Below are 12,718 nucleotides of genomic sequence, written 5' to 3'. Positions count from 1 at the left end.
AAATAATAATAAACAGTTATATTTTGCAATACTGTATGAGTTAAATATTGCTAGAAAGAAAATTCAAATTATTAACATGCGTTTCAGGTATTTAACATGAGTTTCAGCTTCAACTAAATATTTGTCTTCAGAATAGAGTAGCAGCAACGACTGGATCTATTTTTTTAAAGCAAAGCGATTCATCTTGAACAGATTCTGTAAATTCCATAAGATATGGAATTTATGAGATATCCTTTACCTTTTTGAATAGTAGAGGAAATTATCGATTTTAAAAATGTTAACAGGTAAACAGGGCAATAACAAACCCTTTTTTCCTTTGTATGACTTCGTATATTAAATTACTGGTTCCATTACAAAACCAACAAATCCAGTGCTTAAAATGTACAATATTCCAGTTTTTGTGAGTTAAATTTCTATCCTGCTAATCATGATACCTAAATAAAGATACAATAAAGACAATACTCTGCAGATAACAATGTGCGCACTTTATTACATATTGAAATTTTCAATAATTACATGCAATTCGTAAATAAATTATACTAAAAAAAGATGAAAATCTATTTGATGTTTATATATACACACGCACCTTTCTCACTATATGGTACCTTTTTAAATAAGATATGGGAAGAAATGGGAAATAAGGAGAGAGTATATTTTCTTAATTTTTTTCCTAAAGGGCGGTAAATGTTACTTGTCTTCTTCTGCATCTTCTTAAGCGCAATTTTTAGGAAAAAGTTATAAAATAAATAGCAGCAAAATAATAGAGCATTTCGAATACTTTCAGTAGCTTTTATGAATCTACAAGAAGAGGCAGATTTTAAATCAAATCTGCTTGATTTTCTAAATAATGCAAATCACGATTTTTATCATTTGGCAGATTGAAATATATTGCTATCAAAGTCACAAAATACTTGTTTTCTGCGTGGGTATCTGAAGGAGTAACGTGTACACTGCCAAGAATAATCTTTGAATAAATTTACCCAAGCCGCTCTCTTACAGAGGGATATTTAACCTATTTCATGTAATTATGTAATGGAAATTTTGTCCTAAAACCAAAAGATTGAATATTTATGAAAACTACTGTATTCCACTTCTTCCTTGTCGATTTGCCACGTCAAATGGCATCTTGAAGTCCATGATATCGTCGAATTGACATAAACAGGTTTTTCCTATGAATGAATGGCTGAATTCATGCCACCTAAATCTCATGCTTGAGAATGTCGTTTCAGTCCATACAATTTAAATAAGTTTGATGCTTAACCCCTCCTGAAATAAACATGATGTCCATCTCCTACATCTTCATATCCGGTATAGTAACCCTTGTCGGCTTGGTGACCATGATATCTTCTGTCATCATCGTATCCTGCTGCCTTTTTATGACCTCCATATCCTCTGTGACCATGCGCTGCTTCTAGGTGAGCTTTGTGTTGATGCCCTACGTCGAGCTGACCATTGTGGTAGACTTTCTTGCCGCGAGAATGATGTCCCTGAGCATGGGCTTCGCTTTGTTGCTTGCCTCCAGCTTGTTTGAAGCCATCTCCAACAGCGTGGTGGTGTCCGCCTTTCTTGTGTCCTGCTTCATGGTGACTTTCATGTCCGGCTTTTCCGAATTTGTGGAAATCGTGACCGTGTTTGTTTTCATCGTAATGTCCTTTGTTGGCGTGTTGTTTGAAGTGTTTGCCTCCATGGTGACTGTAGTCTTGGTGCTCATCGTGGTATTTCTTCTTGTGGTCAGTTTCCCTGTGTTCGTCATGGAAGGTCTTGTGTTCACCAAACTCTTCTGCAATAAGAAAAATAAAACAGATTTAAATCTATCTCATATTATATTTTTCGAGGGACGATAAACATCAAATAATTTACATTGCTAGGAAAAATTGTCTTCGTAATCATTTCGTTTCTAAATTTACATTTACAAGAAATACATTTATAAAAGTGCAATTAGTGAGGTCTTTTTGAATTAAGTATACATATTAGCTTATAGACATTTGTTTAATAAAAGACACAATTTAAAGGAAAAAAATAAAGAGCTTGAGCAGTGTTAATCCTAATAAAGTATTGCTATTTATATTATATTGTATACTAGGATATTTAACCGATAATTTTATTTACTTAGCTTTTTGAAAAGTTTTGAGCAGCATAATAAAGAAACAAATATCAGTTTAAAAGCATTCAAACACAAGTAATACCTCTTTTAGCTTTGAATAACTTTATGCTACTGATTGGTAATACTCATAGGCAATAGTATCATTTAGTGACAGACGTTCGGTACGGTATAAATTACTGGTCTGTTCGAATCAATTTGAATTACGTTCTCCAAATTTAGATTGAAACTTAGATTCAATAGATTATGAGAAAGTATGCAAATGCTTTCTACCTTCCAAATTTAGATGATCACACTTTAAAACAAATATTTCTTACCCTTGTGATATACGTTCTTGAATCCATGGCTTTTGTGTCCTTTGTCCTTGATAAATTCACTGCCGACCTTGCCTCCTGCTTGACCATGACCTCCATGCTTGGTTACTTCTTCTTGTCCTTTCACATGCTGGTTTTTTTCTAATTTGCCTTTATGATCGCTTCCGTGCTTGTCGAAAACTTCGCCTTCTTTCTTGAAGGATTTGGAAGCTCCTTGGTCATTATGATGTTCATACACTTCGTGTCCTTCCTTATCGTGTTTTCCATGGGCTGCGTGTTCATCTTTAAATTTTTTGAAGCCACCTATATATGAAGATGGAAATTCGAAGTATTGATAAAGTAATTTCAGTTACATTTTACGCGTCAAATTAAGAAAATGCAGGATGTAGCAAAAGAATATAATCAAATTCAACTTGTTATAAAATCTGTAATATAAACTAGCTTAATACAAAGCTTTCATTTAAAGATGAAATTTTTAATTTAAAATTACAAAACTCATTTAGTATAAGCACCTCCTGTCACCCCGGTATCCTTAGCATTGTTATCAAGTTCTATACATATTCATGCTAGAATGAGAGTGTTAACATTAATGATTACTTCACAAGTTCTCTTTAAGTAATTAATATCTGCGGCATTTATGGTCTGAACAATCTCCTTGATAAATCCACAAAAAGAATTACTGATAGTTAGATCAGGCGAGCTCCTGAATTGTTGTCTTATAAACTTTTCGTACTCTGCGCAAAGTTTTGGTAAAAGATTTTTAATGAAAATGAAACTTTATTTTATTGAAAAGTTTGCCTGGCTGGATTAAATATTGAATTTATCTATCTATATATAGAAGGAAGAGTCTGTCTGTGTGTGTCTTTCGTTCGTGCTGCGCGTAAGCTAATAGACCCAGGGCTACGAAATTTGGTACATAGGTACATCTAGACAAAAGCCAATGCATCTCGAAGCGAGTTTTTCAAAATTCAAATGAGATATTTTTATTTTATGTTTTTTGATGAAATCGTATCAAATCGGTAATTCTCTCATTATATCAGCAACAATGGCACGCAGCCATTGTTGCTGATACATCGCTGTTGCCATTGTTGCTGATATATCACTGTTGCCATTGTTGCTGATATCAGTACTGTCGCTACTCGGAAAAATGAGGGCGATAATTCTGTGCAGTTTTTAAATTTAATGTTCCTCTTGGATACTGGACGTTTATCGAGAGAAGGTGACGGGAAGTTTGTTAATTTATTTATTAGGATAATTAATATTTATATAAGGGATATGGCTTATTTCATCGTAATTATTTTATATGTAATACATTTTTATTGAAGTTTTTTTAATATATATAAAATTGTTCTGCAGAGTAAAATTCTGTGCTGTTTTTAAATTTAATGTTTGGTGTTCGTTTTTTTGCATTTTCCCGGTACATTTAAAATCCAGACAAAGGCTGGTCGCGTAGGGACTAGTTTTAAATATATTAAAAGTGGACAATTAGTTTAATTTATTGTATAAATGTAATGCCAAAAATTTGCGAAATAAATCGAGAAAGTTAAACTAATTTCAGCAAATTATTAAATGATTAACTAAATGCATACCATAGAGTATTATGTTTCAAGTGTAAGTGATTCGCATTTACTTTGCGAATGTTTCGCATATAACTCTTGAAAAACAAGGAAAATTACGAATGCTCCTCATAATAATATTTCTCAAGGAAACATTTACAACCATACTATACTGATTCGTTTTATTCACGAATGGAAAAAGCCATATATGTACATAAGACAAATCCTTATGTAAAACTATCTAATTTTTGTTATTTGAGGAATCAGAATTACCGAACAATTGACATACTTTTGGAAACTGAAAATTTTCATAACATACGCTACTTGACTTTCTCAGCAACTAATATTTCGATACAGAAGCTAAATTCCTACCGTCCACTCATAATTTAAGACTTCAGGCTGCGCTTCTTAAAAGAAGTTCAAAAAGATGGCAATACTTTGATAACTTTTTGATTGTACTCTCTAATTCTATGATTATAGTTTGCATTGTATTATATATATATATATATATTGCACAAAACGCTTATTAACTCTACATTAAAATATATTGTACATACCTTGTTCGTGGTGTTCATCGTAACTGTGAACTCCACCAGCTTTGTGTGCTTTCTCGTGTCCTGCTTTGCCTTCATAACCTTCTTCTTCACCGTAATGCTCTTCATAATCTCTGTCTCTACCACCTACATACCTTCCTAAGTGAGCTCCACCTTCAGGGACCAAATCTTGATCTTCAGCTTCTTCTAAATCATCTTCATATTCTTCAACCTTTTCTTCCACTTCTTTTGCTTTTACTGGACCAGCGCTGACGTAGGCAAGTAGCACCAAGAAACCTACCACAATCTGAAAGCATATTTTATTTTTGAATAAGCAAAATTTTTTAAGCTTTATAAACACGTTATTTCAGAAGCTATTGTTATGTCTGTTAAAGGTATCTGAATTTGTAACATAAGTAATTAATTTTATTTGAAGCTCTTTGGACTGAATATTAATGCACTGAAAATAAATTTCACTAATTAACTTCCACTTTCTTAGCTCAAATTCCCATTTGACCAACTTTTTCTCAATAAGGATGAATTAGGGTTTTGAAAGAATACGAGTCTGCAGTTGTTTCTACGGATGATCCTGAAGTGGAAATTTGAGTATAATAAAGAGAGTTCATCTTCAAATAAAACAGCAGTAGAATTTTTTTTTTTGCATTGTTATCATCTTTCTTGAACTTGAATTCCCTAAATTAATTTATTTTCATTATTTTTATTTAATAACTTTTGGAATTTCGACAATATTCACCAGTGAAAGTTTTAAATAAGAGGAAATAATTACGCTCAAAACAACTGAAATTTTGAGTAAGGGCTATGAAACAGTTAAACTTTAACCCTTCTTCATTCACTCTTACCAACATTTTTTCATAGTCCTGTTTCTAAAAATATACAGTTTAAATCATGTAACCAATTTTGTTTATCAGTTTTGTTAAATTTTGTCCAAGATCATTATATTTGAATAATGAAGTTGATTTGAAGCATTAGTAGTCATGGAAGAAACATTAATGGCAAGAACTGAACCTTGAAGTAAACAGAAGTTTAGGAAGATGATTATAGAGACAGAAAACAAACGTTTTGTTAAGTGATGCGGAACGGAATCGATATCTACAAAATATTTGTAAAACGATAAGTGGCTTCTGCGTAAAAATCGCATTTACGACCAGTAATGTGCTGTGTCTGCGTGCTCTAAAACTGCGTCTTTAGATACAGGAGATCGGGCTTATTTGCTTCGACTTCCTTCTTCCTTAATTTTTGAACATTAGGATGAACAGGAAGTAATGATAATTTATTTTATTGTAATCGCATACCTTACGTGCATCATAACCACTTCCGACTAGTAATGGTGTATAACCGAAAAATTAGCTATAACAATAAAAACACTTCCTCTTGTCCTTCTAATGCTTAATCAGTTTCATTCAAAATGTACCAAAATAAGTCCCTGTGAAATGGTTTTATAGAAGTTCTAGATTTGCATTTTATTATGTTGTTATGAAACGTTAAAATGCAATGAAAAGCTTTTGTAAAATGTTTTAGAAAGAAAGTTATTTCTTTAAATGAGTTCTTTTGCTGATTACTAGCCTATATTCCGATTTTTGTGAGTAATTTGCGGGAACTTATGGTGGACGTTTATTGTGATCGCATGTGACTGAATTGAACGGGCTTCACTTACATGATCTCGAGCCTAACAGAGGAAGAAAAGCCCTTAATGAGATGCCCATGCTACAAGACGGGAAGTTTAAATGAATTATTGAGCCATTTTTCATATCTGTTACTGCTTACAGAGATTAGAAATGGTTGTTTTAAAATTATAGCTAAAAGTAATATTTATTTATAATGCGTAACTGTACGGGAAACTCCCAATTTATTGTTTGATTCTAGGGTTGATATCCGTGGGTACGCAAAATCATGGTTATTCTGAGGACCGATGGGGGGGGGCGGCGTAGAAAAAGAGTAACCGATATTATAATTAACTTAAAAAAAATAAGTTGAACACTTTACTTGTCTTTTCAAGTAATTTGATTTGGAAAATAATTTCATTTAATTATGCAGATTAAACCAGCGTTAAAAATAAAAAGAACATACTGTTTGAATGTTTATTAGCTATTGGAATATTTTAAAAGAAAGTGTATAAAATAGATGTTTATTAAGATAAATAAATTCGAATGTATTATAGAAAATTAAAATTATTACGTTGTTTTTATGTTACTTTCGATAAATAAACGCAGTTGCAAATCTGCTATATTTTTGCTTGCGTTTTAAAGAGTGATTTGGAAGAATTTTCTTAATTATTATTTTATTCATAAGAATTAAAAGTTTCTGGGCTAACGATTTTATTAGACTGCTAAAATTTTGATGCATATGATGTAAACATATACATGTTATATTATTTTAATGATAATATAACATGTAAAGAAAAAGAAAAAAAAGAAAGTAAAGTAAAGCTTGTAAAGAAAGCAGATTTTTGTAACTCAAAGGAACTAAACATAGATGGAAAAAATGATACAATTTCATTTTTGAATCAAACCATTAGCATTTAATTTTGAAATTCTATACTCAGAATTTGATTTTGAAGCAGCAATTGCTAACTTGCTTGAAAACCTTTGAAATGTCTCTAAGATTATGATTTTACTTGTTTGCAAGTGGGCATATGCTTTTAAAAGCATATATATTATGGCTTATCTGACAAATTTTTATGCTACTTTGTGTCTTCACAATACTCTGGCCTAAGTTTTTAGCCACTGCACTAAATGCTGTAGCATATAAGATGATATTAAACAATACCATAGGAAGCTTTAGATATAAATTAATAAACAGAATGCCATATATTAAAAATGAAGTCACAGACATAGGTTTTAATATACAGAAATCTTCCCAAAGTGTGCCTGTTTTCATAAATACAATACATTAAACTAAATTTTGAAGGCTATGTTTATTATCTATGAGTTTATTTCTTCAATCTGTATATTACTTTTCTGCTTTTGTATATATTTTGCAGTTCTGCACCTCTTCTAATAAACATTACTAAATTAATAAAAATAAAAATTTCAGTTATCAATTAAAATTTCAATTCACGTTTATGGATGTTTATGAAAATTACTAGCAAGGATTCATTAACTATTAATTATCATTCAGTCATTCTGATGATTTCCGTTTTCTTGTAAACGCATTTTATGTGAACTAATTGCTAATGATAATTATTAAGCAAAGGAAATGTAAATAATTAGTTAATTAATTCTTTTTTCCCCTTTGTACAGAAATAGAGGCTTAAATGTATAAAAATATGTTATAAAAATATGTAATTATTAATAAATAAATATAAAAATATTTAGTTATTAAATATGTTAATAAAATTTCTTCTGTTAAAATAGGTAAAGATTTTTTTCCTTCAACTGGTTGCTAATCAACTAATCAAGAGATAATTTAAAATCCTCCCACGAATTTTTTTTAACTATGATTATTTACCAAAATTTACCACGAAATTTATCACCATCGATTAACTAGTAGGTAATGAATTATTTTCAGAATAATAACTAGTGATTAATTAATATATTATACACCAACTGTGAATCACCTAAAATCTGTCCGTTTTTTGCGTAAGAAACAAATGTGTTATATTAAATTACCACCTTCCTTAGTAATAAATCTGAATCTGCGCACATCTCTGATCTTTGGTAATGAATCTGAATTGGCATTGTAAAAGCTATTCATAATTTATTTACTAGTTTTTTATGTAGATTGTAGTCATTGTATAAATATTAGAAAACAAAGAAAGAATTCCCACAGGAAAGTGATTTTGATTCTAAAACCGACAGTGGGCAAGGAAGAGCTAATGCATTACTAAGCAGAGAAGAAATGTTATATGTGGACTTCACTGTAATTTTTTTGTAGAGTCTTTTATACTTTTTCGATTCAAGAAACTGAAAAAATTTAGCAGTGTCCTCGCTGGGATTTGAACTCCGAATTGCTCGATTTACGCATCTGGCGTTCTTTCAGTTATACCACGAAGGTTCGTGGAAAGGAGAGAGAAAGTACCTTATATACCCCCTTTTTTAAAGGAAGACTCAAGGTAAAGGGACCCATTCCCCAAATCTTGGTGGCGACGAATTATTGCCCACCACCTTTTAGTTCGGCCGTCATTTGTAGAGTCATTTAGAAGTTTTTCGAAGTCAGGAAACTGAACAAATCCGCAATGTTTTGGCCAGGATTCGAACTTCAGACCGGATGTCCTTTCAGGTACACCACGAAGGCACGCGGAAGGAAGGGAGAAAATACCTTATATGTCTTATAAAGAAGCCGAAAAACAGAATTCTAATCAAATGTTACTGGATATTTTCTAGAATTTGTAATTAAGAATAAATAAGAAGCAATCTTACTTCTACTTTTATAAGGATGAATTCTGTTCCTAATAAAAATAGTCTTCACATAAATAGACACTTTTAATCAGTTAACACATATAATGTTAAAAATTCAGTGATTTTTGTATAACTGCATTTTTTCTGTCCTACATACATTAGTCAAGTTTGAATACAAATTTATTGAAACGAAAATCGGACTTCCTTTTCGAAGTTATTCAAAGAAAGCTACCATTGGATTGTTATTTTACTTGCTCATATGGTTGTATATTAGTTATATAAAATGTAAATTTTATCTCATAACAAATTTCCGTTTCTGAAAATGAATAAGTTCTCTCTGTATTAAGTGTCGAAAGCAAACAGTAATAGATTAGGAAAATTAGGTTAGTTTATAAATATCAAAACTGAAAGTATGCATTTGGAGAAAGGAAGAAATCGTTTTTTTTTTCGGAATATTTTTTCTTAAAGAACTACAATGGCCAATACTTTTGTACAAATAAAATATTATTTGATGCAGGGATTTTCTATTACATTCCAATCTACCCACTATGTGTTGGAAAATTAGTCAGCCTAAACCATTATCTTTTTGATGCAATAACAGTCCTAAGCCAATCATTAGTAGTAGACATCTCTTGTAAAATTCCTTGTTAGTTTAAACAATTTTGTTTACATTCATTTTTTGAAGATTTCAGCCAACAACATTATTTCAGAGCTAATAAATATCAAATATGAAGATGTAAGGATCGTTTATAACCCTTCTTTTGTTGCGTTTACTAAAACGCTAAAATTTATGCTAGAATATTTAATTTTCCTTTAGAAATGTAAGCACGTACTTTAACGGATTATTTATTTTCGATTGTGATAACTGGACTCTGGAAATTGCTGCCGTAAAATTTCAGACTTCATTAATAAAATAATTTGCCTTTAATAAATAATTCATTTATTAAAGGCAAATGAGGTTCATCTAAATGGATTTTTAATGATAACCTTAATAAAAAATAAATTTTGAAACTTATTTACTCCTCTTCCCTGTGTGCATATGTGAATGAGTAAAAAAGGTGTTATAATGTTTTGGCTTTAAAACTCGTGGTTAATATTCTGGTTCGCAGTTTATTATTTTTAATCCCGAATTTTTATTATTTCTTATTGGTAATTTTTATTTTTAGTTGATTAAATTTAATTGTCTTAAGACAATTTAATTCCTCCTTAAGTAATCAGTTATATCCACCCTCCAAAAAACCTGAGCTTATTTCTTAGTAACTGTCCTTTCCTCAAAATTAATTTTAAATGAAATTAAGGAAATAATAAAAGCTTTTATATAGATCTTATGTAATATTCTATTTCTTCAAAATATTGACTTCCTTTTAATTTGCATATATTTTGTTCGCCGCAATATTTATGCACACAAAACTTTCGTAAATCCCTATTTTTAATACGTGTGATTATGGCAAAGCCTCGAGGTCTATCTGCCTAAGGGGAGGGATGCCTTCGTGGAGGATTTTCTAAGGGAAACTGGCTCGTATACGCGTTACACATGGGAAAAACCACGAAAACGCCCATGCAGCCAGCCCGTTCGCAGGATTCGAACCTCGGACCGAACAACCAGTGTTCAGCGACTTTACCGCTCGGCCGCTGGTGAGCCTCTATTCTTAGTACGAAACTATTAAATGAGATTCACAGAAGCTCAGGTCATAGTTTCTTGAATCTTTTTCTATTATTTGGAAAAAATGAAAGCAACTTTCTTCACATACTTACTTCTAACTTGTTGCATATTTTCCACTACTGCTCTAAACTACGAATAATTGATTTTGCTGAAACTTATGAAATTTTTTTTAATATATGCGGAAATAAGATAAACAGACAAACTAATTCCAGACTCACAACCAATTAATTATGGAATTATAATTATTTGACATTTATAAACCTACGTGAAATATAAGTATACTGATAAAACGGTTTTATTTAACTTATGATAAACATATTTAAGATAAATTATGCCTCTGTTCAGTTTCATCTCACACTGCTTTACAAATAAATATATATAATGTATTTCACTTGTATATATTTATATTTTGTAACAGAAAAAAGGCATGATATAAAAGTATAAAGTAAATTAAAAGCAAGATGACATGAAAATTTCTTTAAAACATAAATAATAAGGAAAGCGAAACAATATTCTTCTGTTTATTGTTTTAAAATTTTCACCTTACGGGATATTTGAAACATTACGGTAGCTTTTTTTCTGTTAAAGAATGAAAATTAATGTTTATAATGTTAATGTTAAATAATTGTCATTAATGTTTTATTGCAGTTCGTTGCAGCCATCTTATCTACAATGACTTATTGCAATCTGATGTAAATTCTTCCAAGATTAAAACTGAATGGAAGAAACACAAAATAATTGTTCAGAAATATTTGAATATTTTATGAAATAATACCAAAAAAAAAAAAGTTACTAAAAACGTTTTACTGAATCTATTTTATCTCGATAATTTAATTTTTGTTTTCAAGCTGCGTATTCCATTATACTTACGACTAAAATTTAACATGCTTATCTTAAATCTGATATTAAAGGCCAAGGTAAAAGCAAAAATTATGAGTAAAAAAAAAAAGAAGGAAATATTCTTTGAAAAAAAAAATATTCTGAATTTTTCCAAAACTGCATTAGCGGAATGCGTATTCACAAGCGGTAGTTTTTTAATTTTTACATTTCGAGAGTAACAATTTTTCATCTTTCAATGCTACTTATTTCTTATCCACATTTCTGTGCATTTTCCCTATCCACTAGTAAAACAAACCATCATATAAATTGGAGAAAATTCTTCATACTCACCAATATCCTTTTTGCCATGTTGCCTGAAGACAAGATGACTTTTCCCCGTTGAAAAAAATCACAAGGTGAAAAATATATGGTTTAAGTTTCAGAACGATCTATCCTAACAAGTCCTATGAAACACGCTTTTCAGATAAAAAAAGTATACAATATCTTGAATTACGTCCACCTGGAGCTGCGGTTAAAGAAGTGTTGTTGGTCTGTAGAAGTGTGAATAGTGGTAAGACCGGTGCAGAACACGCTTAAATAACTGACCCAGTCTTCCGTAAATCTGACGTAAATTCGAGAAAATGGTCACGTGATCTTGTGCCGAAGGTAATGTGATTCGAGTCAATGTGTTCCGAATACCTACTTCAAATAAGTAGTAAAAACTAATAACATAATAAATAGAACATAGGGATAATCCGAATTGACATCAACGGAAATGGGGGTCGTCGGCTTTAAATCTCTCCACTAGAGTAAACAAAGAATGTGTACCTGCCATTTGGAGTCAGCAAGGTGAAGTTGAAAATGCGAATAGCTATTTCTATACTTTCATATCAGAGGTTTCAATTTTTGAATATTAGGCAGCTGTTGGAAGAAGATTACAATATCCAGATAATTTCATTTCTCAAAAATAATACTTTGTTCAGAAATTGTTACTAAGAGCTAAATTATATTCAAGAATTCTGAATTTTATTTATTACACGTGAATTAAAATTCAATCTTAATTCTAATGATTTTTGTAAAGATTTCGATATTTTTGTCTTACTTTTCTTCAGAACGGCTGATTGGCCTTGGTATTTAAAAAACGGATTGACTTTGAATTCAGAAAGTAATTAATAGTAATTATTAAATTAAATTAAGGTCTAATTCATCATTCATATTCTTTTTCATTGTCATGTTAGCTCGCAATGCCCGGCAATACGTAATATACCTTCGAGAATGCACAGGTATCAGCCTTGTTTCAACTTATGCCTGTAGGCCTTAGCTTTCTTAATGAATCTATCCTATTTCATCTTATTCCCAGCCAGGATTTTGCAG

General features: G+C 30.9%; 1 protein-coding gene across 1 annotated transcript; it reads right to left on the bottom strand.

Moving 5' to 3' along the window:
• Positions 1-470: 470 nt before the first annotated feature.
• LOC118201544 (uncharacterized) lies at positions 471-11,909 on the bottom strand. The gene is made up of 4 exons (XM_035373657.2): positions 11,696-11,909; positions 4,529-4,811; positions 2,419-2,718; positions 471-1,780 (listed from the first exon to the last, which is right to left on the bottom strand). Exons 1-4 carry the CDS (start codon positions 11,711-11,713, stop codon positions 1,257-1,259), a joined length of 1,125 nt encoding a protein of 374 aa, XP_035229548.1. The 5' UTR covers positions 11,714-11,909; the 3' UTR covers positions 471-1,256.
• Between the last annotated feature and the right edge of the window lie 809 nt (positions 11,910-12,718).

This window comes from Stegodyphus dumicola, chromosome 6 (genome assembly GCF_044657685.1).
Source record: "Stegodyphus dumicola isolate Sdum_Otavi_A_Nest chromosome 6, ASM4465768v1".
Classification (NCBI taxonomy): domain Eukaryota; kingdom Metazoa; phylum Arthropoda; class Arachnida; order Araneae; family Eresidae; genus Stegodyphus; species Stegodyphus dumicola.
Note: the sequence above shows the minus strand (reverse complement) of the source record. Positions and strands in the feature narration are given on the sequence as shown.

Coding starts and splice junctions, on each gene's coding strand:
- LOC118201544 (XM_035373657.2), bottom strand. Junction 2,719..4,528: donor CGATGAACACCACGAACAAG/GTATGTACAATA, acceptor CTTCATATATAG/GTGGCTTCAAAAAATTTAAA. Junction 1,781..2,418: donor CAAGAACGTATATCACAAGG/GTAAGAAATATT, acceptor TTCTTATTGCAG/AAGAGTTTGGTGAACACAAG.